At 44.9% G+C, this 26,628-nt stretch overlaps 1 protein-coding gene across 1 annotated transcript in view; it reads left to right on the top strand.

The window, feature by feature from the left end:
- The window catches only part of LOC138669679 (catechol O-methyltransferase-like), a 54,514-nt gene that overhangs the window by 9,501 nt on the left and 18,385 nt on the right, over positions 1 to 26,628 (top strand). Inside the window, exon 2 of the mRNA XM_069756352.1 lies at positions 26,346 to 26,524. Within this exon, the coding sequence (XP_069612453.1) occupies positions 26,383 to 26,524 (142 nt within the window). The 5' untranslated portion in view covers positions 26,346 to 26,382. The remainder of the gene's footprint in view (positions 1 to 26,345; positions 26,525 to 26,628) is intronic.

The following is a 26,628-nucleotide window of genomic DNA, read 5'->3' as shown; positions in this document are numbered from 1 at the left end:
TATTAAGATAGCAAAACTGCACTACCACCTCCGGCCAGAAGGGGGAGCTCCAGAGACTCCCCTTAATCCATTCTGGTCTGAGAGAAGAAATGGCAGTTGGGCTAAGGAGCTGAAAGTGAGAGGTCATACAGCTGAATTTCTAACAGCCCTATGACGGTTTCCAGGCCCAAATCACCGGCCTGAGGAGAAGAGGGACAGAGAAAAGGGACATTGTGAGAACCGGGTAGCATTAATCACTACCCAGAACAGGCGCAAAGATGGATACCGGATCCGTGGCTGTATTCATTATATATACAGTGGGGCAAAAAAGTATTTAGTCAGTCAGCAATAGTGCAAGTTCCACCACTTAAAAAGGTGAGAGGCGTCTGTAATTTACATCATAGGTAGACCTCAACTATGGGAGACAAACTGAGAAAAAAAAATCCAGAAAATCACATTGTCTGTTTTTTTAACATTTTATTTGCATATTATGGTGGAAAATAAGTATTTGGTCAGAAACAAAATTTCATCTCAATACTTTGTAATATATCCTTTGTTGGCAATGACAGAGGTCAAACGTTTTCTGTAAGTCTTCACAAGGTTGCCACACACTGTTGTTGGTATGTTGGCCCATTCCTCCATGCATATCTCCTGTAGAGCAGTGATGTTTTTGGCTTTTCGCTTGGCAACACGGACTTTCAACTCCCTCCAAAGGTTTTCTATAGGGATGAGATCTGGATACTGGCTAGGCCACTCCAGGACCTTGAAATGCTTCTTACGAAGCCACTCCTTCGTTGCCCTGGCGGTGTGCTTTGGATCATTGTCATGTTGAAAGACCCAGCCACGTTTCATCTTCAATGCCCTTGCTGATGGAAGGAGGTTTGCACTCAAAATCTCACGATACATGGCCCCATTCATTCTTTCATGTACCCGGATCAGTCGTCCCGGCCCCTTTGCAGAGAAACAGCCCCAAAGCATGATGTTTCCACCACCATGCTTTACAGTAGGTATGGTGTTTGATGGATGCAACTCAGTATTCCTTTTCCTCCAAACACGACAAGTTGTGTTTCTACCAAACAGTTCCAGTTTGGTTTCATCAGACCATAGGACATTCTCCCAAAACTCCTCTGGATCATCCAAATGCTCTCTAACAAACTTCAGACGGGCCCGGACATGTACTGGCTTAAGCAGTGGGACACGTCTGGCACTGCAGGATCTGAGTCCATGGTGGCGTAGTGTGTTACTTATGGTAGGCCTTGTTACATTGGTCCCAGCTCTCTGCAGTTCATTCACTAGGTCCCCCCGCGTGGTTCTGGGATTTTTGCTCACCGTTCTTGTGATCATTCTGACCCCACGGGGTGGGATTTTGCGTGGAGCCCCAGATCGAGGGAGATTATCAGTGGTCTTGTATGTCTTCCATTTTCTAATTATTGCTCCCACTGTTGATTTCTTCACTCCAAGCTGGTTGGCTATTGCAGATTCAGTCTTCCCAGCCTGGTGCAGGGCTACAATTTTGTTTCTGGTGTCCTTTGACAGCTCTTTGGTCTTCACCATAGTGGAGTTTGGAGTCAGACTGTTTGAGGGTGTGCACAGGTGTCTTTTTATACTGATAACAAGTTTAAACAGGTGCCATTACTACAGGTAATGAGTGGAGGAAAGAGGAGACTCTTAAAGAAGAAGTTACAGGTCTGTGAGAGCCAGAAATCTTGATTGTTTGTTTCTGACCAAATACTTATTTTCCACCATAATATGCAAATAAATTGTTAAAAAAACAGACAATGTGATTTTCTGGATTTTTTTTTCTCAGTTTGTCTCCCATAGTTGAGATCTACCTATGATGTAAATTACAGACGCCTCTCATCTTTTTAAGTGGTGGAACTTACACTATTGCTGACTGACTAAATACTTTTTTGCCCCACTATAATACAGCAACCGGAAAAACATGAGGTGATATCAACTTCACTAGGGCCGGACGCAGCAACAGACACCGAGTTCAGCGGTACTCCCGGAGGGGGTAAGCCGATAAAAGGACTCGGGTTGCCCGTCGAACCAGGACCCGGAGGGGACAGATTGGGCCGGCAGCCAGTTCACATACAGCAGCAGGGCCACACAGAAATTGTGCACAATAAGAGGCGAAGACCCCGGCAGGGTCAAAGTAACTCAGAGTTCCCATACAGACTCCGGTGACAGGACTGGTTGTAAATCCTTTTATGTTAAAGTAAACTGGTTAAACGTTTCAGTGCCTCAGTCTTTCATTTGGACAATAGCCATCTATCCAGGATCGGGATCGTCACCGCTGGGAGAACCTGCTGCTGATCAAGTAAGTGCCTGTCCCCTCACGATACCCCTTACACTGTGCATTGCCTGAGGCCACAGCACCGGGTCAAGCCACCTGTGACATCCCCCTCAAGAGACAGACCCCATTGGTCCGGTGCTGGGTATCCCGGTCTCCTGGGCGTCACAATTGGCGTCACGAACAGGATCTAGCCAGCCCGTATACCGGGTATTGTGTGCCGTGATTGGAGCCCAAAACTGTGAAATCTTGGATGAAAAATCTTGAAAATTGACTTTATTAAAGAAAAATCCATTCCCCATTGAAAACTATTGAAAGTGACTTTTCCCCATTGGTTATAATGGAGTAAAGATGGCCGCCATCCCCTGAGGTAATCACCTCATAACCGTTAGGCACGAGACTGTTAATTGAGCTACGCCATCACCTGAGCCCCAGTCTAACTGAAAAACTTCAGAATCCGCCATTACAGAGCGCGCGGCCGGCAGGAGCAGCAGGGGGCGTGTCATTGTGGGCGGCACCAAGCTGAGCGCTCTGACATCAGAGCAAGGGGAAAATCGATCCTGCTGCACAGCGGAACGAATCTACACTATCCCGACGGAAGCGGAGGACCTGAAGGGTCCGGATTAACTAAGGGGGCACAGTATGTCGCAGCACGGAGATGCCGCAGCATCCGGCGACGCTAATGCAGCTGAAAGACAGAGTGTCGATAGAGAGTCCGGTAGCACAGCGGTGCAAGGAGTGGCGCCCATCATGCCGGTGCTGATGCCATATACCCCGGGTGGCCCATGGCTTCCAATGTATGAAGGTGAGCCTAATACCCTTGACGATTTCAGAGAAAAGATGCTGGCCCATTTTGACATGTTCCCCGTGGGTGAAGTTCAGCGTGTTAGTCTCCTGATGATGCAGTTAAGTGGCCATGCTAAGCGAGAAGTCACAGCATGGGCAGCTGATGTAAAAGGCACTGTTGAACGCATATTTGCTGGATTAAAAGCTACATTTGAAACCACTGCCAGCAGCAAAGCTAAAGTACGATTCTTTAATTGCAAACAAAAAGTTAATGAGGGCGTGAGAGACTTTGCCTTAAACCTGCAGGAAGCCCTTACTTACACTGGCTGAACCCATTTTTAACACCGGAGCGGATAAACTGCTAAGAGATCAATTTATTGAGGGACTCTACACCCCTTCTCACCGGGGGCATGTGAGCATGCTTGTTTTTAAGAACCCTGAATTGACATTTGCCCAATTAAAGGAGAGCGTTATACGTCTCCAGCTGGCAGAGGCACCTCGGGATCAGGAGCCTGCGCAACTCATGGCAGAGGCTCCTCAACAACATGGAGTACCAGTGACATCAGCTATGTCCGGGGCCATTGCTAAGCCCCTGGGGCCCAGTACTAATGAGGCTTTTCAACAAAAGCTTGACTCTTTAACTGATGTTGTTGCTTCAATGGCTAAAACCATGCAGGAGATGAGAGGACCCAAGATGGAGTTGTCAAACCGTAGAGAAGGTGTTCCATGGATGAGACCCCGGAGATACCCGACATGGAGAGGACGACCCCGCGACCGCTACCAACCGGATGGACAGCCCATTTGCCGCCGTTGCCAGCAGCCAGGCCACTTTGCACGAGATTGTGATTTAAACGGGAATCCCCTGGGAATGCGGGCCGCTTCGCAGGAATGAACTTTCAAGGCCCAACACCCTGGCACGACAGGTACATCGGAGGACGACCCATTATCCCTATCGTGCTGGACGGAATGCCCCTCAACGCTTTGCTGGACACAGGTTCCCAGATTTCATCTATACCGTATATCCTTTATAAGAGGTACTGGGCTGATGCAGATATTGATAAAGGGCCCTCTGATGTTGAACTAGATATATGGGCCAGTAATGGTAAGTTGGTACCGAAACTAGGATTCAGGGAGATGACCATAAAGATTGGTAAAGTAGAATTGAAGAAACAGGGTATAATTGTTGTTGATGTTGACCGGCGGAACTGTGAACCAACTGTATTGATAGGAATGAATGTGTTAGAGAACTGCTTTTCCGAAGTCATTTCTGTCTTACAGCAGATTGCTGAAACTGCCCAATCCTGCCAGCAGAGAGTTCTCCGGAGGGAAATAAAAGTATTGATGTTAAGGCAACAGGTAGAAGTTGCAGGTGGAGAAATCGGCAGTGTGAGGGTAAGTGATCCAACGTCTATTGTAATCCCACCAAAAACAGAAATGCTGGTATGGTGTAGAGCAGCCATTGGTACTAAGGGACGAGATTATCAAGCCTTAATAGAACCAGTGTACACCGACAGCAGGCCCACTATACTCACAGCACGAGGGATAGTCGAGGTACACCGGGGACGAGTGCCGGTACGACTTTTGAACTGTGGAGAGGAAGAGGTCACTTTGCCAAGGTATGCTACAATGGCAAAGCTATATACTGTTGACAACAATGCCATCACAACCATTGAGCCCTTAGAACCAACCTGTCAGGTGGAAGGCAATGGCTCAGACGGAGAATTGGAGGATTGGTGCCAACAGCTACACGTGGGCATAAATTCAACACCTACCCATCAAAAACAAGGGGTGTATAGGCTAGTGACGGAATATGAACAAGTCTTCAGTAAACACCCATTGGACTTCGGACGGATAGAAGGGGTAGAACACACAATCCCCACCGGTGACCATCCCCCAATAAAAGAAAGATATAGACCCATACCGCCCGCTCACTATCAGTGTGCAAAAGATATGCTGAGGGAGATGAAACAGGCCGGGGTAATAAGAGACAGCTGTAGCCCCTGGGCGGCCCCTCTAGTGATTGTCAAAAAAAAGGACGGAACCATGAGAATGTGCGTAGACTACCGGAAGATTAATAACATCACCCATAAAGACGCCTACCCCTTGCCTAGGATAGAAGAGTCCTTAACTGCTTTGAAATCTGCTAATTATTTTTCCACCTTAGACTTAACAAGCGGGTATTGGCAAGTCCCTGTGGCTGAGAGAGATAAGGAAAAGACGGCATTCACCACACCAATGGGTCTATGTGAATTTAATCGCATGCCGTTTGGACTCTGCAACGCATCCGGTACCTTCCAGCGGCTGATGGAATGCTGCCTCGGACACAAGAACTTCGAGACCGTCCTCCTGTACCTAGATGATGTGATCGTCTACTCAAAGACTTACGAACAACACTTAATAGACCTAGCAGAAGTGTTCGAAGCCTTATCCAGGTATGGCATGAAAGTCAAGCCATCCAAATGTCACCTTCTTAAGCCAAAGGTACAGTACCTGGGACACATCGTGAGTTCGGAGGGAGTAGCACCAGATCCCGAGAAAATAAGCGCCATAAGGGATTGGCCAAGACCTACCAGCGCAAAAGAAGTGAGACAATTCCTGGGATTGGTGGGTTACTATCGCAGATTTATAAAAGGATTTACCAAGTTGGCAGCACCCTTGCAAGACACCTTGGTAGGGCAGAGGAAGAAACCTTCAAACCGAAACCCTCCTTTTCAGTGGAACGACGAAAGGGAAGACTCCTTTGAACAACTAAAGAAGGCACTAACCGGAGAAGAGGTTCTGGCATACCCAGACTACCATCAACCTTTCATCCTCTACACCGATGCCAGTAATGTGGGACTAGGAGCGGTGCTGTCACAAAAGCAAGAAGGTCGGGAGAAAGTCATCGCCTTTGCAAGTAGAAAGCTCCGGCCTACTGAAAGAAATCCAGAAAATTATAGCTCCTTCAAATTGGAACTACTGGCAGTAGTTTGGGCTGTGACTGAACGTTTCAAACACTATCTGGCCGCTGCAGAATTTATTGTCTATACTGACAACAATCCGTTGACCCACCTGGACACAGCCAAATTAGGTGCGTTAGAACAGCGATGGATAGCCCGGTTTTCTAATTACAACTTCAAGATCAAGTATCGAGCAGGTCGCAAGAATGGAAATGCCAATGCCCTATCCCGGATGCCACACTTGAGAGATGTAGAAGAAGAAACGGGGGAGCTTGAAGAAATTGAACTACCAGCCTTCCATCATCCCAAGGCAAAACATCATCAGTCAAGTACCTATCAGAAACAACAAGAGGTGAATTTTAATCCGTTAACACACCATAGATGGGCTGATACCCAAGACAGCAATCCGGCTGTGAAGTTGGTGAAGGAACTGTTAACTGAGCAAAGTGCATATCCCGATGAGGATGCCCCAGAAGAGACGCATCAACTCTGGAAAGAGAGAGGCAAAATGTTCCTGTATCAAGGGAAGCTCTGTAGAAGGTACACCAATCCGAAAACACATGAATTGGTTTGGCAGATTATCGTGCCTAAACAAGATGTCAAGATGGTCCTCGAAGCTTACCATAATGGTGCTGGTCACTTTGGTTGGAAAAAGTTAGAAGTACTTCTAAGAGAAAGATTTTATTGGGTCGGGATGAGAAAATCAATCGAACAGTGGTGCAGAAATTGTGGCCCGTGCAACCTCAGAAGAAACGATCAAAAGAACCAAAGAGCACCACTGCAGCCCATAATCACCAAACAACCACTTGAACTTGTAGCCATAGACCACGTGAAGTTGACACCAAGCCGGTCCGGCTATGCCTATGCCTTGACCATCGTGGACCATTATTCACGCTTCTTGGTAGTAGTACCCGTAAAAGATCTGACAGCAAAAACAGCAGCCAAAGCGTTCCAAACATACTTTTGTAGACCCCATGGATATCCGGAACAGGTTCTCACCGACCAAGGTACAGCCTTTGAATCAGAGATCTTCAGAGAATTCTGTAATATGTATGGTTGCAAAAAGATCCGGACGACGGCCTATCATCCACAAACAAACGGCTTATGCGAGAAGATGAACCATATTGTAATAGAACTACTAAAGACTTTACCTGAGACAGAAAGGAATCAATGGCCAGAGAAATTGCCTGACTTGGTGGATCTGTATAATCATGTCCCGGTGAGCTCCACCAATTGCACCCCAGCTTACCTTATGCGTGCAAGACCCGGCCAATTACCAATCGATCTAGAAATGGGAATTCTGAAACCAGACGCAGAAGTCCAAGACTCCAATTGGGATATCATACGGCAAAAGCAGTATCGCCAAGTGCAAGAGAGTGTGGAAAGAAGCCTTCAGCAAACTAGAGAAAGACAAGAGCGAACTTTCAACCAGAATGCTCTAGCGACCCCATTAAGACCGGGTGACCAAGTGCTCAAGAGAAATCGTCGAACCAATAAACTAGACAATCAGTGGGAAACCGTACCCTACACAATTTTACCAACAAGAATGGATAATCCTAAAATGTGTCTCATTAGCAAAAACGGGGGCTTAACATCTCTACTAGTGTCAAGAGACAATCTTAAATTATGTCCACAAGCATTGAAAGAGCCAGAAGTTGTCCAGCCAGAACCAGAAGTTATTCAACCCATACAGGTTCAACTAGTAAAGGAAAAAGAAGAGGAAATGTATCACACCTGTATAGGAGACTTTCCCAGAACCCTACTAACATACCATGGTGCAGTAGTGGTTCCCATGGTGGCCTTTTACCCAACACCGAACCCAATACCAGAAGTCCCAAGACAGGAAGAGGCTGACCCCGTACTACAGGAGATTCCAGGCCAGGAAGAACAGATTCCTGATCAGAGTGATCCCATTCACGGTGGACTTGCCAACTCCATAGTCGTGGAATTATCTTTAGCAGAGCGGGCAGATACTACATCCGCAGTAGACAGTAGTATACCACATGAAGAGATACCGCTATTACGTAGATCACAGCGTAGTACCCAGGGCCAATTACCGGCCAGGTATGCAGATTACCAACTATAAAGCTCATAATGTGAATTGTATATATGTTATGCCATATATAGTTAAACAGAAAATGTAGTATAGTCATTGTTATCAGTCTGCAACGTTTAAGCCCAGTACCTACAGAGACTTGTCTGTATGAACTTCTTGCATATTCTTGAACTTGTTATCAGCCCGGAGGCACTAAATCAAAGCTTCGGAAAGACTGCTTTTTGAACTTTGCTTTTTGCTCTTTTTGAACTTTCTTTAGACTTTCTATTGAGTACCTTCAAGGGTAGAACTGTATTAATGGACGCTATTTGAAGTGACTTTTTACAGAACTCTATTTTTGTTTCCTTGAGTGGTTTTTGTAACTTTTCATTTTTAAGACTCTGTACATATTAATTGTTATTTCGAAATGTTATCGTCCCACAGTCCCGGAGTACTGTTCTTAACTAAGGGGGAATGTGGCACCCCTAGGGGTATTTGCCACAAAAATAGTTACTGACACTAAACACAAATATTAAGATAGCAAAACTGCACTACCACCTCCGGCCAGAAGGGGGAGCTCCAGAGACTCCCCTTAATCCATTCTGGTCTGAGAGAAGAAATGGCAGTTGGGCTAAGGAGCTGAAAGTGAGAGGTCATACAGCTGAATTTCTAACAGCCCTATGACGGTTTCCAGGCCCAAATCACCGGCCTGAGGAGAAGAGGGACAGAGAAAAGGGACATTGTGAGAACCGGGTAGCATTAATCACTACCCAGAACAGGCGCAAAGACGGATACCGGATCCGTGGCTGTATTCATTATATATAATACAGCAACCGGAAAAACATGAGGTGATATCAACTTCACTAGGGCCGGACGCAGCAACAGACACCGAGTTCAGCGGTACTCCCGGAGGGGGTAAGCCGATAAAAGGACTCGGGTTGCCCGTCGAACCAGGACCCGGAGGGGACAGATTGGGCCGGCAGCCAGTTCACATACAGCAGCAGGGCCACACAGAAATTGTGCACAATAAGAGGCGAAGACCCCGGCAGGGTCAAAGTAACTCAGAGTTCCCATACAGACTCCGGTGACAGGACTGGTTGTAAATCCTTTTATGTTAAAGTAAACTGGTTAAACGTTTCAGTGCCTCAGTCTTTCATTTGGACAATAGCCATCTATCCAGGATCGGGATCGTCACCGCTGGGAGAACCTGCTGCTGATCAAGTAAGTGCCTGTCCCCTCACGATACCCCTTACACTGTGCATTGCCTGAGGCCACAGCACCGGGTCAAGCCACCTGTGACATCCCCCTCAAGAGACAGACCCCATTGGTCCGGTGCTGGGTATCCCGGTCTCCTGGGCGTCACAATCATCAAAGCAAAATGTGGCTACTTTGAAGAACCTAGAATATAAGACATAATTTCAGTTGTTTCACACTTTTATATAATTTATATAATTCCACATATGTTAATTCATAGTTTTGATGCCTTCAGTGTGAATGTACAATTTTCAATCTTTAAATGAGAAGGTGTGTCCAAACTTTTGGTCTGTACTGTATATATATATATATATATATATATATCATGGTGATTACTCGCTAATCCCGCCCCCTGCACAGTATCTCTGCCCCCCCACATCACCACACTATCCCGCCCCCACCACATTGCCACACGCAATCCTGCCCCCCACAACATTACCACACAATCCGCAACACATCACCACCCACAATCCCGCCCCCCACCACATCACCACACAGTCCCGCCCCAAACACATCACCACACATAATCCCGCCACCCCACCACATCACCACATAATCCCTCCCCCACCACACAATCCCACCCCCCACCACACATAATCTTGCCCCCACCACATCACCACACAATCCCACCCCCCACCACATCACCACACACAATCCCGCCCCCCACCACATCACCACACATAATCCCCCCCACATTACCACACAAAGCTCCGTTCCCCCACATTACCACACGAGGCTCCGTTCCCCCACATTACCACACGAGGCTCCGTCCCCACACATTACCACACGACGCTCCGTCCCCCCACATTACCACACGAAGCTCCGTCCCCACACATTACCACACGAGGCTCCGTCCCCACACACGATTTCCCGTTTAAGCTAACAAGAAAACAATTCCCACTTTGTCTGGCTTATTCCATCACAATTACAAAATCGCAAGGACAAACATTCGATAAGATTGGTGTTCTCCTACCTGATCCTGTATTCACACATGGTCAATTATACACTGCATTCTCTAGAGCAGGGGTCCCCAACTCCAGTCCTCAAGGCCCACCAACAGGTCATGTTTTCAGGATTTCCTTAGTCTTGCCCAGGTAATAATTGCATCACCTGTGCAATGCAAAGGAAATCCTGAAAACATGACCTGTTGGTGGGCCTTGAGGACTGGAGTTGGGGACCTCTGCTCTAGAGTAACAAGTTGCAAAGGTCTTTCAGTTCGAATTGTACCTGGTAGAAGTCAAGGAAAGATCTTTGAAAATGACGAAAATGATTATACATTTAATTGTGTTTACAGAGAAATTTTAACTTAATTTATGTTTCATTATGAAATTTGTTTAGATGCTGGAATGAATAAAAAACGCACATCTTACTGAATCCAGTTTGTTTTTGATTTTACACTGTGAATAAAATGTATTATTAGTAGCATTCAGATTTTTAACCCATTACTTGCCAAATTAAAATTTTTACAAGTAAGGATTTTTCAGAAAAGGGCGTCCCAATATTCAATTAAAAATGACAATGACATGATTTCCTATTTTGAAAACATTCATTTTACAAACACAACACAAAAATTGGACCTAATTATAAAAATTATAAAATCTTAGTTGCTAGAAGCTATTAGGCGTCCCAAAAAAGGACATTGGTAAATAATGGGTTAATGATTATTATTGTTATTAACTTCATTTTAAGTTAATTTACCACCTGCGTAAGCGCTATTGAATGTTGTCATTATTTACTTTAGTTTAATCACCAGCAGCGTTAATTAGATAGCAATGAGCGTGCCAAGCGTTAGCTGGCCGGCAACAGCTAACTATAATTTTATATATATAGAGAGAGAGAGAGAGAGAGAGAGAGAGAGAGAGATCTCTCTCTCTCTCTCTCTCTCTCTATATCTATATATATATATATATATATATATATATATATATATATATATATATATATATATATATATATATATATATATATATATATATATAGAGGAGAAACGGGAGCATATAGTAAATGTATAAAACTAACAGTCTTTATTGATACAAAAAGATTAAAAAAGGGGGTATAGGACAACAATAAGCGTAACCATGTAAACCATGACATAACATGAAAAGGGGGAGAAAAACACCCCACCTCCCACCACCCCAACGTGAAGTAATTAGATAGTCGTAATATGGCAATAGAAGGCGAGCACCTATGCAGGTAGACATATAAAGACAAAATACATGGGGTCACAGTAATAAATAGGTCCCACCAGAAAGGCGAGGACCAAATGTGTACTGGCAAAGAAGGAAGCCCCTGCAGCGGTAGTGGTGCCTGACACGTAAATAGCTAACCATGTGCAGAGCCTGGCAACATGTCTGTAGTAACATCAATGACGATCCCCATCACACCAATAGAAACAAAGTGTATCATATAGTAAAGGTAATATGGTGTGAGAGGGAGTCGCCGCTGCACTAGCACCCAATGCAGAGTACACAGCCAGTGTGCATAAGTAACCAAAACGGACCCAGTACCAACAGCACAAATTGCATAATATGCTCACCTAATGCCCGTGGGGGGAGGAACACTCCCCTTGAGGAAGCGGCGTGTTTACGCCGCGAAACGCGCGTCGGGGCGTTCTCACCGGCGAAACCCCCTCATCTCTCCCCCCACGGGCATTAGGTGAGCATATTATTCAATTTGTGCTGTTCGTACTGGGGCCGTTTTGGTTACTTATGCACACTGGCTGTGTACTCTGCATTGGGTGCTAGTGCAGCGGCGACTCCCTCTCACACCATATTACCTTTACTATATGATACACTTTGTTTCTATTGGTGTGATGGGGATCGTCATTGATGTTACTACAGACATGTTGCCAGGCTCTGCACATGGTTAGCTATTTACGTGTCAGGCACCACTACCGCTGCAGGGGCTTCCTTCTTTGCCAGTACACATTTGGTCCTCGCCTTTCTGGTGGGACCTATTTATTACTGTGACCCCATGTATTTTGTCTTTATATGTCTACCTGCATAGGTGCTCGCCTTCTATTGCCATATTACGACTATCTAATTACTTCACGTTGGGGTGGTGGGAGGTGGGGTGTTTTTCTCCCCCTTTTCATTTTATGTCCTGGTTTACATGGTTACGCTTATTGTTGTCCTATACCCCCTTTTTAATCTTTTTGTATCAATAAAGATTGTTCATTTTATACATTTACTATATGCTCCCGTTTCTCCTCTTTTTTCACATTTAGTATTTGGAGCGACTATATAGAGTCTGGGGGACCACCATATATACTAGTTCTTTTTTCCCAGAATTCAGATAATATGCACTCGGTATCCTGGTTGATATATATATATATATATATATATATATATATATATATATATATATATATATATATATATATATATATATATATATATATACAGTGGGGCAAAAAAGTATTTAGTCAGTCAGCAATAGTGCAAGTTCCACCACTTAAAAAGATGAGAGGCGTCTGTAATTTACATCATAGGTAGACCTCAACTATGGGAGACAAACTGAGAAAAAAAAATCCAGAAAATCACATTGTCTGTTTTTTTTATAATTTTTTTTGCATATTATGGTGGAAAATAAGTATTTGGTCAGAACCAAACAATCAAGATTTCTGTCTCTCACAGACCTGTAACTTCTTCTTTAAGAGTCTCCTCTTTCCTCCACTCATTACCTGTAGTAATGGCACCTGTTTAAACTTGTTATCAATATAAAAAGACACCTGTGCACACCCTCAAACAGTCTGACTCCAAACTCCACTATGGTGAAGACCAAAGAGCTGTCAAAGGACACCAGAAACAAAATTGCAGCCCTGCACCAGGCTGGGAAGACTGAATCTGCAATAGCCAACCAGCTTGGAGTGAAGAAATCAACAGTGGGAGCAATAATTAGAAAATGGAAGACATACAAGACCACTGATAATCTCCCTCGATCTGGGGCTCCACGCAAAATCCCACCCCGTGGGGTCAGAATGATCACAAGAACGGTGAGCAAAAATCCCAGAACCACGCGGGGGGACCTAGTGAATGAACTGTAGAGAGCTGGGACCAATGTAACAAGGCCTACCATAAGTAACACACTACGCCACCATGGACTCAGATCCTGCAGTGCCAGACGTGTCCCACTGCTTAAGCCAGTACATGTCCGGGCCCGTCTGAAGTTTGCTAGAGAGCATTTGGATGATCCAGAGGAGTTTTGGGAGAATGTCCTATGGTCTGATGAAACCAAACTGGAACTGTTTGGTAGAAACACAACTTGTTGTGTTTGGAGGAAAAAGAATACTGAGTTGCATCCATCAAACACCATACCTACTGTAAAGCATGGTGGTGGAAACATCATGCTTTGGGGCTCTTTCTCTGCAAAGGGGCCAGGACGACTGATCCGGGTACATGAAAGAATGAATGGGGTCATGTATCGTGAGATTTTGAGTGCAAACCTCCTTCCATCAGCAAGGGCATTAAAGATGAAACGTGGCTGGGTCTTTCAACATGACAATGATCCAAAGCACACCGCCAGGGCAATGAAGGAGTGGCTTTGTAAGAAGCATTTCAAGGTCCTGGAGTGGCCTAGCCAGTCTCCAGATCTTAACCCTATAGAAAACCTTTGGAGGGAGTTGAAAGTCCGTGTTGCCAAGCAAAAAGCCAAAAACATCACTGCTCTAGAGGAGATCTGCATGGAGGAATGGACCAACATACCAACAACAGTGTGTGGCAACCTTGTGAAGACTTACAGAAAACGTTTGACCTCTGTCATTGCCAACAAAGGATATATTACAAAGTATTGAGATGAAATTTTGTTTCTGACCAAATACTTATTTTCCACCATAATATGCAAATAAAATTATAAAAAAACAGACAATGTGATTTTCTGGATTTTTTTTTCTCAGTTTGTCTCCCATAGTTGAGGTCTACCTATGATGTAAATTACAGACGCCTCTCATCTTTTTAAGTGGTGGAACTTGCACTATTGCTGACTGACTAAATACTTTTTTGCCCCACTGTATATATATATATATATATATATATACAGTTAGGGCCAGAAATATTTGGACAGTGACACAATTTTCGCGAGTTGGGCTCTGCATGCCACCACATTGGATTTGAAATGAAACCTCTACAACAGAATTCAAGTGCAGATTGTAACGTTTAATTTGAAGGGTTGAACAAAAATATCTGATAGAAAATGTAGGAATTGTACACATTTCTTTACAAACACTCCACATTTTAGGAGGTCAAAAGTAATTGGACAAATAAACATAACCCAAACAAAATATTTTTATTTTCAATATTTTGTTGCAAATCCTTTTGGAGGCAATCACTGCCTTAAGTCTGGAACCCATGGACATCACCAAACGCTGGGTTTCCTCCTTCTTAATGCTTTGCCAGGCCTTTACAGCCGCAGCCTTCAGGTCTTGCTTGTTTGTGGGTCTTTCCGTCTTAAGTCTGGATTTGAGCAAGTGAAATGCATGCTCAATTGGGTTTAGATCTGGAGATTGACTTGGCCATTGCAGAATGTTCCACTTTTTGGTACTCATGAACTCCTGGGTAGCTTTGGCTGTATGCTTGGGGTCATTGTCCATCTGTACTATGAAGCGCCGTCCAATCAACTTTGCAGCATTTGGCTGAATCTGGGCTGAAAGTATATCCCGGTACACTTCAGAATTCATCCGGCTACTCTTGTCTGCTCTTATGTCATCAATAAACACAAGTGACCCAGTGCCATTGAAAGACATGCATGCCCATGCCATCACGTTGCCTCCACCATGTTTTACAGAGGATGTGGTGTGCCTTGGATCATGTGCCGTTCCCTTTCTTCTCCAAACTTTTTTCTTCCCATCATTCTGGTACAGGTTGATCTTTGTCTCATCTGTCCATAGAATACTTTTCCAGAACTGAGCTGGCTTCTTGAGGTGTTTTTCTGCAAATTTAACTCTGGCCTGTCTATTTTTGGTATTGATGAATGGTTTGCATCTAGATGTGAACCCTTTGTATTTACTGTCATGGAGTTTTCTCTTTACTGTTGACTTAGAGACAGATACACCTACTTCACTGAGAGTGTTCTGGACTTCCACATACAACGAAAGAAAGAAGGCGGCACTCACCCCGAAAATTGCTTGAAGGTGATGTTCTTTATTCAGGACATGAATGAATGAACATACGGCAGAGAGCCGGCTGGTAACAGATCGGGTGCGGAAAGGAGGTGAAGGACACCTCGTTGTATGTGGATCACCATTATACTATATTCTATGGCAGAGCAACACCCATTCATTGCTGCTAGAAGCTACGCGCCGAATTATGTCCTGAATTGAATCCAGCTTGTGGAACGGAAAAGCCTGTTATTCAGCCGTTCTAGTGCCTTCCTGATCTACGTTACTTGTGTTCTGGACTTCAGTTGATGTTGTGAACGGGTTCTTCTTCACCAAATTAAGTATGCGGCGATCATCCACCACTGTTGTCATCCGTGGACGCCCAGCCCTTTTTGAGTTCCCAAGCTCACCAGTCAATTCCTTTTTTCTCAGAATGTACCCAACTGTTGATTTTGCTACTCCAAGCATGTCTGCTATCTCTCTGATGGATTTTTTCTTTTTTTTCAGCCTCAGGATGTTCTGCTTCACCTCAATTGAGAGTTCCTTTGACCGCATGTTGTCTGCTCACAGCAACAGCTTCCAAATGCAAAACCACACACCTGGAATCCACCCCTGACCTTTTAACTACTTCATTGATTACAGGTTAACGAGGGAGACGCCTTCAGAGTTAATTGCAGCCCTTAGAGTCCATTGTCCAATTACTTTTGGTCCCTTGAAAAAGAGGACGCTATGCATTACAGAGCTATGATTCCTAAACCCTTTCTCCGATTTGGATGTGGAAACTATCATATTGCAGCTGGGAGTGTGCACTTTCAGCCCATATTATATATATAATTGTATTTCTGAACATGTTTTTGTAAACAGCTAAAATAACAAAAACCATATAGACAAAATACAGATATTCAGAGTAAAAACCAAGTAACAAGATGCAAAAAAAGAAGATAAAAGAGGCGACACTAGTGCCACACACGGAACAAGTGATATATTTATAGAGCAAAAAAATAGGTCAATTATACTGATACCATAAGTACAAATATCAAACAGCCCTCAATAAGATCAATATATATTGCGTAGTGCAAATAGTAGAGGTCAAGCTGATGTATTAAATGTATAAGTATATGAACATATGGCAACCGAAAGTAATTAACAAATGATATATGCTCACAGATAGCGTGCAGATGCAGGAAGATACACGGTATGCAATAAAAAATATATTTTAAAGTAAAGTGCCTAGTGCAGAATGATGTATACTAAGCAGTAACAAGTAATATCAGTGGAGAACTAAGTATAAGTTAAATGTGGCAAAGTATACTATATGGCACAGATTTGCCAAGACCGAAGGCATGGATGAGTCATCGAGGGAGAGTCCCATATAATTAAATAGAGCCTAAAGTCTGCCTGCGAAATGTTGAAAAAACAGTGCATACACAGAGTACCAACCTGCAGCCAGGTGCGGGAGAGGGAGCCCCGACGCACGTTTCGCATATGTTGCTTCCTCGGGGGGCCCTTTTTGTAGGTTTATTGAGCTAAAATAACAAAACTTGTGTCACTGTCCAAATATTTCTGGCCCTAACTGTATGTATATATATATATATATATATATATATATATATTAGATGGCGGCCTGATTCTAACGCATCGGGTATTCTAGAATATGCATGTCCACGTAGTATATTGCACAGGCCGCGTAGTATATTGCCCAGCCACGTAGTATATTGCACAGTGACGTAGTATACAGCACAGAGCCACATAGTATACAGCACAGAGCCACGTAGTATATTGGCCAGTCACGTAGTATATTGCCCAGCCACGTATGTAACAGGTTAAAAAAAGACTTAAAATAAAAAATAAACATATACTCACCTTCCGAGGGCCCCTTGTAGTTCTGGCACCTGTGTGAGGTGCACGTGGCAGCTTCCGGTCCCAGCGTTGGTATGAGCGCAGGACCTGTGATGACGTCGCGGTCACATGACCGTGACGCCATGGCAGGTCCTTCTCGCATAGCATCCTTGGCACCGGAACCTGCTGCTTGCACTGCCAAGAACAGGCCACGACGTCGGAGGGTGAGAATAACGTTTTTTTAATATTATTATTATTTGTAACATTAGATATTTTTACTATTGATGCTGCGTACGCAGCATCAATAGTAAAAAGTTGGTCACACAGGGTTAATAGCTGCGTTAATGGAGTGCGTTACACCGCGGTCCATTAACGCTGGCATTAACCCTGTGTGAGGGCTGACTGGAGAGGAGTATGGAGCGGGCACTGACTGCGGGGAGGAAGGAGCGGCCATTTTGCCGGCGGACTGTGCCCGTCGCTGATTGGTCGTGGCAATGGTCGTGGGCATTTTGCCACGACCAATCTGCGACTTGGATTTCCATGACAGACAGAGGCCGCGACCAATGAATGAATATCGGTGACAGACAGACAGAAGGACAGATAGGAAGGCGGAAGTGACCCTTAGACAATAATATAGTAGATTATATATATACAGTGCCTACAAGTAGTATTCAACCCCCTGCAGATTTAGCAGGTTTAATAAGATGCAAATAAGTTAGAGCCTTCAAACTTCAAATAAGAGCAGGATTTATTAACAGATGCATAAATCTTACAAACCAAAAAGTTTTGTTGCTCAGTTAAATTTTTATACATTTTAAACATAAAAGTGTGGGTCAATTATTATTCAACCCCTAGGTTTAATATTTTGTGGAATAACCTTTGTTTGCAATTACAGCTAATAATCGTCTTTTATAAGACCTGATCAGGCTGGCACAGATCTCTGGAGTTATCTTGGCCCACTCCTCCATGCAGATCTTCTCCAAGTTATCTAGGTTCTTTGGGTGTCTCATGTGGACTTTAATCTTGAGCTCCTTCCACAAGTTTTCAATTGGGTTAAGGTCAGGAGACTGACTAGGCCACTGCAACACCTTGATTTTTTTGCCTCTTGAACCAGGCCTTGGTTTTCTTGGCTGTGTGCTTTGGTCGTTTGTTATGAAAGGCAATTCAGTACCACAATGGACATAGCGGTCAGAGTACATACAGTGATCTGACAATAACCCAAAATCATAGAACGAGCTCTGAGACGTGGGAACTCTGCAGACCGCAATCCCTAATCCTCTCCAAACAACACTAGAGGCAGCCGTGGATTGCGCCTAACTCTGCCTATGCAACTCGGCACAGCCTGAGAAACTAACTAGCCTGAAGATAGAAAATAAGCCTACCTTGCCTCAGAGAAATACCCCAAAGGAAAAGGCAGCCCCCCACATATAATGACTGTGAGTTAAGATGAAAAGACAAACGTAGAGATGAAATAGATTCAGCAAAGTGAGGCCCGACTTTCTTAACAGAGCGAGGATAGAAAAGGTAACTTTGCGGTCTACACAAAACCCTAAAGAAAACCACACAAAGGGGGCAAAAAGACCCTCCGTACCGAACTAACGGCACGGAGGTACACCCTTTGCGTCCCAGAGCTTCCAGCAACAAAATAGACAAGCTGGACAGAAAAAATAGCAAACAAATAGCAAAGAAGAACTTAGCTATGCAAAGCAGCAAGCCACAGGAATGATCCAGGGAAAAGCAAGTCCAACACTGGAACATTGACAGGAAGCCAGGATCAAAGCATTAGGTGGAGTTAAGTAGAGAAGCACCTAACGACCTCACCAGATCACCTGAGGGAGGAAACTCAGAAGCCGCAGTACCACTTCCCTCCACCAACAGAAGCTCACAGAGAGAATCAGCCGAAGTACCACTTGTGACCACAGGAGGGAGCTCTGCCACAGAATTCACAACAGTACCCCCATTTTGAGGAGGGGTCACCGAACCCTCACCTGAGCCCCCAGGCCGACCAGGATGAGCCACATGAAAGGCACGAACAAGATCGGGAGCATGGACATCAGAGGCAAAAACCCAGGAATTATCTTCCTGAGCATAACCCTTCCATTTAACCAGATACTGGAGTTTCCGTCTAGAAACACGAGAATCCAAAATCTTCTCCACAATATACTCCAATACCCCCTCCACCAAAACCGGGGCAGGAGGATCAACAGATGGAACCATAGGTGCCACGTATCTCCGCAACAATGACCTATGGAATACGTTATGGATGGAAAAAGAATCTGGAAGGGTCAGACGAAAAGACACAGGATTAAGAACCTCAGAAATCCTATACGGACCAATGAAACGAGGTTTAAACTTAGGAGAGGAAACCTTCATAGGAATATGACGAGAAGATAACCAAACCAGATCCCCAACACGAAGTCGGGGACCCACACGGCGTCTGCGATTAGCGAAACGTTGAGCCTTCTCCTGGGACAAGGTCAAATTGTCCACTACATGAGTCCAAATCTGCTGCAACCTGTCCACCACAGTATCCACACCAGGACAGTCCGAAGACTCAACCTGTCCTGAAGAGAAACGAGGATGGAACCCAGAATTGCAGAAAAATGGCGAAACCAAGGTAGCCGAGCTGGCCCGATTATTAAGGGCGAACTCAGCCAAAGGCAAAAAGGACACCCAGTCATCCTGATCGGCAGAAACAAAGCATCTCAGATATGTTTCCAAGGTCTGATTGGTTCGTTCGGTCTGGCCATTAGTCTGAGGATGGAAAGCCGAGGAAAAAGACAAGTCAATGCCCATCCTACCACAAAAGGCTCGCCAAAACCTTGAAACAAACTGGGAACCTCTGTCAGAAACGATATTCTCTGGAATGCCATGTAAACGAACCACATGCTGGAAGAACAATGGCACCAAATCAGAGGAGGAAGGCAATTTAGACAAGGGTACCAGATGGACCATCTTAGAAAAGCGATCACAGACCACCCAAATGACTGACATCTTTTGAGAAACGGGAAGATCAGAAATAAAATCCATAGAGATATGTGTCCAAGGCCTCTTCGGGACCGGCAAGGGCAAAAGCAACCCACTGGCACGAGAACAGCAGGGCTTAGCCCGAGCACAAATCCCACAGGACTGCACAAAAGCACGCACATCCCGCGATAGAGACGGCCACCAAAAGGATCTAGCCACTAACTCTCTGGCACCAAAGATTCCAGGATGACCAGCCAACACCGAACAATGAACCTCAGAGATAACTTTATTGGTCCACCTATCAGGGACAAACAGTCTCTCCGCTGGACAACGATCAGGTTTATTAGCCTGAAATTTTTGCAGCACCCGCCGCAAATCAGGGGAGATGGCAGACACAATTACTCCTTCCTTGAGGATACCCGCCGGCTCAGACAAACCCGGAGAGTCGGGCACAAAATTCCTAGACAGAGCATCCGCCTTCACATTTTTAGAGCCCGGAAGGTACGAAATCACAAAGTCAAAACGGGCAAAAAACAGCGACCAACGAGCCTGTCTAGGATTCAACCGCTTAGCAGACTCAAGATAAGTCAAGTTCTTATGATCAGTCAATACCACCACGCGATGCTTAGCTCCTTCAAGCCAATGACGCCACTCCTCGAATGCCCACTTCATGGCCAGCAACTCTCGGTTGCCCACATCATAATTTCGCTCAGCAGGCGAAAACTTCCTGGAAAAAAAAGCGCATGGTTTCATCACTGAGCAATCAGAAGCTCTCTGCGACAAAACAGCCCCTGCTCCAATCTCAGAAGCATCAACCTCGACCTGGAACGGAAGAGAAACATCTGGTTGACACAACACAGGGGCAGAAGAAAAACGACGCTTCAACTCTTGAAAAGCTTCCACAACAGCAGAAGACCAATTGACCAAATCAGCACCCTTCTTGGTCAAATCGGTCAATGGTTTGGCAATACTAGAAAAATTGCAGATGAAGCGACGATAAAAATTAGCAAAGCCCAGGAACTTTTGCAGACTTTTCAGAGATGTCGGCTGAGTCCAATCATGGATGGCTTGGACCTTAACAGGATCCATCTCGATAGTAGAAGGGGAAAAGATGAACCCCAAAAATGAAACCTTCTGCACACCAAAGAGACACTTTGATCCCTTCACAAACAAAGAATTAGCACGCAGGACCTGAAAAACTGTTCTGACCTGCTTCACATGAGACTCCCAATCATCCGAGAAGATCAAAATGTCATCCAAGTACACAATCAGGAATTTATCCAGGTACTCTCGGAAGATGTCATGAATAAAGGACTGAAACACTGAGGGAGCATTGGCAAGTCCGAATGGCATCACTAGATACTCAAAATGACCCTCGGGCGTATTAAATGCAGTTTTCCATTCATCTCCTCGCCTGATTCGCACCAGATTATACGCACCACGAAGATCTATCTTGGTGAACCAACTAGCCCCCTTAATCCGAGCAAACAAATCAGATAACAATGGCAAGGGGTACTGAAATTTAACCGTGATCTTATTTAGAAGGCGGTAATCTATACAAGGTCTCAGCGAACCATCCTTCTTGGCTACAAAAAAGAACCCTGCTCCTAATGGTGACGATGACGGGCGAATATGCCCCTTCTCCAGGGATTCCTTCACATAACTGCGCATAGCGGCGTGCTCAGGCACGGATAAATTAAACAGTTGACCTTTTGGGAATTTACTACCAGAAATCAAATTGATAGCACAATCACAATCCCTATGCGGAGGTAGGGCATCGGACTTGGGCTCATCAAATACATCCCGGTAATCAGACAAGAACTCTGGAACCTCAGAAGGGGTGGATGATGAAATTGACAGAAATGGAACATCACCATGTACCCCCTGACAACCCCAGCTGGACACCGACATGGATTTCCAATCTAATACTGGATTATGGGCTTGTAGCCATGGCAACCCCAACACGACCACATCATGCAGATTATGCAACACCAGAAAGCGAATAACCTCCTGATGTGCAGGAGCCATGCACATGGTCAGCTGGGTCCAGTATTGAGGCTTATTCTTGGCCAAAGGCGTGGCATCAATTCCTCTCAATGGAATAGGACACTGCAAGGGCTCTAAGAGAAACCCACAACGCTTAGCATACTCCAAGTCCATCAAATTCAGGGCAGCGCCTGAATCCACAAATGCCATGACAGAATACGATGACAAAGAACAGATCAAGGTAACGGACAGAAGAAATTTTGACTGTACTGTACCAATGGTGGCAGACCTAGCGAACCACTTAGTGCGCTTAGGACAATCAGAGATAGCATGAGTGGAATCACCACAGTAGAAACACAGCCCATTCAGACGTCTGTGTTCTTGCCGTTCAACTCTGGTCAAAGTCCTATCGCACTGCATAAGCTCAGGTTTAAACTCAGGTAATACCACCAAATGGTGCACAGATTTACGCTCACGCAAGCGTCGACCGATCTGAATGGCCAAAGACATAGACTCATTCAAACCAGCAGGCATAGGAAATCCCACCATGACATCCTTAAGGGCTTCAGAGAGACCCTTTCTGAACATAGCTGCCAGCGCAGATTCATTCCATTGAGTGAGCACGGACCATTTTCTAAATTTCTGACAATATACCTCTATCTCATCCTGACCCTGACAAAGAGCCAGCAAATTTTTCTCTGCCTGATCCACTGAATTAGGTTCATCGTACAGCAATCCGAGCGCCAGGAAAAACGCATCGATATTACTCAATGCAGGATCTCCTGGCGCAAGAGAAAACGCCCAGTCCTGAGGGTCGCCGCGCAAAAAAGAAATAACAATCAAAACCTGTTGAACTGGATCACCAGAGGAGCGAGGTTTCAAGGCCAGAAATAATTTACAATTATTTTTGAAACTCAGAAACTTAGTTCTATCTCCAAAAAACAAATCAGGAATAGGAATTCTTGGTTCTAACATAGATTTCTGATCAATAGTGTCTTGAATCTTTTGTACACTTGCCGAGAGCTGATCCACAAATGAAGACAGACTTCTAATGTCCATCACCACACCTGTGTACTGAACCACCCAAATGTCTAGGGGAAAAAAAAGGCAAAACACAGTGCAAAGAAAAAAAAATGGTCTCAGAACTTCTTTTTTCCCTCTATTGAGAATCATTAGTACTTTGGGCTTCCTGTACTGTTATGAAAGGCAATTCAGTACCACAATGGACATAGCGGTCAGAGCACATACAGTGATCTGACAATAACCCAAAATCATAGAACGAGCTCTGAGACGTGGGAACTCTGCAGACCGCAATCCCTAATCCTCTCCAAACAACACTAGAGGCAGCCGTGGATTGCGCCTAACTCTGCCTATGCAACTCGGCACAGCCTGAGAAACTAACTAGCCTGAAGATAGAAAATAAGCCTACCTTGCTTCAGAGAAATACCCCAAAGGAAAAGGCAGCCCCCCACATATAATGACTGTGAGTTAAGATGAAAAGACAAACGTAGAGATAAAATAGATTCAGCAAAGTGAGGCCCGACTTTCTTAACAGAGCGAGGATAGAAAAGGTAACTTTGCGGTCTACACAAAACCCTAAAGAAAACCACGCAAAGGGGGCAAAAAGACCCTCCGTACCGAACTAACGGCACGGAGGTACACCCTTTGCGTCCCAGAGCTTCCAGCAACAAAATAGACAAGCTGGACAGAAAAAATAGCAAACAAATAGCAAAGAAGAACTTAGCTATGCAGAGCAGCAAGCCACAGGAATGATCCAGGGAAAAGCAAGTCCAACACTGGAACATTGACAGGAAGCCAGGATCAAAGCATTAGGTGGAGTTAAGTAGAGAAGCACCTAACGACCTCACCAGATCACCTGAGGGAGGAAACTCAGAAGCCGCAGTACCACTTCCCTCCACCAACAGAAGCTCACAGAGAGAATCAGCCGAAGTACCACTTGTGACCACAGGAGGGAGCTCTGCCACAGAATTCACAACAGTCGTCTTGTTGGAAGATGAAATGACGACCCATCTTAAGATCCTTGTTGGAGGAGCGGAGGTTCTTGGCCAAAATCTCCAGGTAGGCCGTGCTATCCATCTTCCCATGGATGCGGACCAGATGGCCAGGCCCCTTGGCTGAGAAACAACCCCACAGCATGATGCTGCCACCACCATGCTTGACTGTAGGGATGGTATTCTTGGGGTCGTATGCAGTGCCATCCAGTCTCCAAACGTCACGTGTGTGGTTGGCACCAAAGATCTCGATCTTGGTCTCATCAGACCAGAGAACCTTGAACCAGTCAATCTCAGAGTCCTCCAAGTGATCATGAGCAAACTGTAGACGAGCCTTGACATGACGCTTTGAAAGTAAAGGTACCTTACGGGCTCGTCTGGAATGGAGACCATTGCGGTGGAGTACGTTACTTATGGCATTGACTGAAACCAATGTCCCCACTGCCATGAGATCTTCCTGGAGCTCCTTCCTTGTTGTCCTCGGGTTAGCCTTGACTCTTTGGACAAGCCTGGCCTCGGCACGGGAGGAAACTTTCAAAGGCTGTCCAGGCCGTGGAAGGCTAACAGTAGTTCCATAAGCCTTCCACTTCCGGATGATGCTCCCAACAGTGGAGACAGGTAGGCCCAACTCCTTGGAAAGGGTTTTGTACCCCTTGCCAGCCTTGTGACCCTCCACGATCTTGTCTCTGATGGCCTTGGAATGCTCCTTTGTCTTTCCCATGTTGACCATGTATGAGTGCTGTTCACAAGTTTGGGGAGGGTCTTAAATAGTCAGAAAAGGCTGGAAAAAGAGATAATTAATCCAAACATGTGAAGCTCATTGTTCTTTGTGCCTGTACTACTTCTTAATACTTTAGGGGAACCAAACAGAATTCTGGTGGGTTGAGGTATTGAATAAAAAATGACCCTCTGAAAAGACTTTTCACAATCTTCACAAAAGCAGGTTGAATACTACTTGTAGGCACTGTATATATATATATATATGTGTGTGTGTGTGTGTGTATATATATATATATATATATATATATATACACACACACACACCATGTGGGGGCTCGTGTGGTGTGTGTGAATAGATGGCCGGGGGACCACCACGGTGCAGGGAGACTACTGTACACAAGATGAGGTGCAAACAACAAAGGGTAGATTTATTGGAAGGCAAGGAAGGAAGGGAATGAGGAAGATGCAAACAGGGGTATACAATGGCAAAAGACAATTTACAAGAGCAATAAACTTTATCTTTTCCGTAAAATAGCACGGTGCTCCAACTATTGCAGACACAAAATATGTCTAACAAGTAAATGTAAACAATAAACAAGTGATGATGCTACTCTACGTATAGCCTCCCTGGCCTTTACTAAGCAGGCCACACGGCTCCCGTGTACTGACTATTGAAGCCTACACTAGGCCCTAACAGGTGCACCAAACAGGAACAGACTCACGGTGATGTTGGAGAATCAGGTCCAGTCCCAGGGGGGCCCCCAGCAGTGCAATACGGTGGTGCGCATGGCTTTCTGTCAGCTCTGTGAAACATGGTCTTCTCCTTGCTTCTGGATCCTAGGGATGCTCCTGGAAACTGTAATCCCTTTCTCTGTATCTTCATGGCTCTCTTTCAGCTATATCAGGACACAGTTCTTCTCTCTTTCAGCTATCAGCACAAAAAGTCCTCTCTGCAGCAGCCTCAGCTCACACACGCTGCTCCAGCTCCACACCTGCACTCTGCACAGACTAGCTCATTACAATGATTATTGCAGGGGAGAAGCAGAACATTCCATCACGCCAGACAAGGGGGTGCAGCCTCTTAAAGTGACAGCGTGTTCCTTACTGTCCATAACAGCACCACCCTCTTACATGTGTATACAGGGAGGCCGTGTGGGGGCTCTTGTTGCATATATGGAGGCAGTGTGGGGCTCATATGGTGTGTGTGTGTGTGTGTGTGTGTGTGTGTGTATAATCTCCGAATACCTGTGTGGGGGCTGGGAAGGCGGCTGTGCAATTACTAGCTCAGGATAAGGTTGTTACTATTTAACAACTAAATTGTTCTTCCTTTTAATCTGCTGCTTTTAGGAAATTTACATTGTTTTTTAACATCCCAAGTATTTGTATAAGTAAAGAACCTGAAATATTTGTGATTTTGTTACTCCATTTCTTCTGTTTGTAGACTTGCTCAGGTGACATTACAATCTATTTGATATACAATGCAAGAAGACATAAAGGAACAGAGGATGTTGAGCTATGTCCAGGAGCATTCAGAGCGTGGAAACCCCCAGAGTGTAGTGGACACCATTGATAAATACTGCAGAGATGTAGAATGGGCCATGAATGTAGGAGATGAAAAAGGTGATAGCCCAGAATTGACTGCAGATGCTGTTTTGTTTTCCTCTAATGTTTGCTTTTAGGTTGATTAACATATAATGTATTACCTGTTGGCAATAAACATCAGG

Source organism: Ranitomeya imitator, chromosome 1, assembly GCF_032444005.1.
Source record: "Ranitomeya imitator isolate aRanImi1 chromosome 1, aRanImi1.pri, whole genome shotgun sequence".
NCBI lineage: Eukaryota > Metazoa > Chordata > Amphibia > Anura > Dendrobatidae > Ranitomeya > Ranitomeya imitator.
Note: the sequence above shows the minus strand (reverse complement) of the source record. Positions and strands in the feature narration are given on the sequence as shown.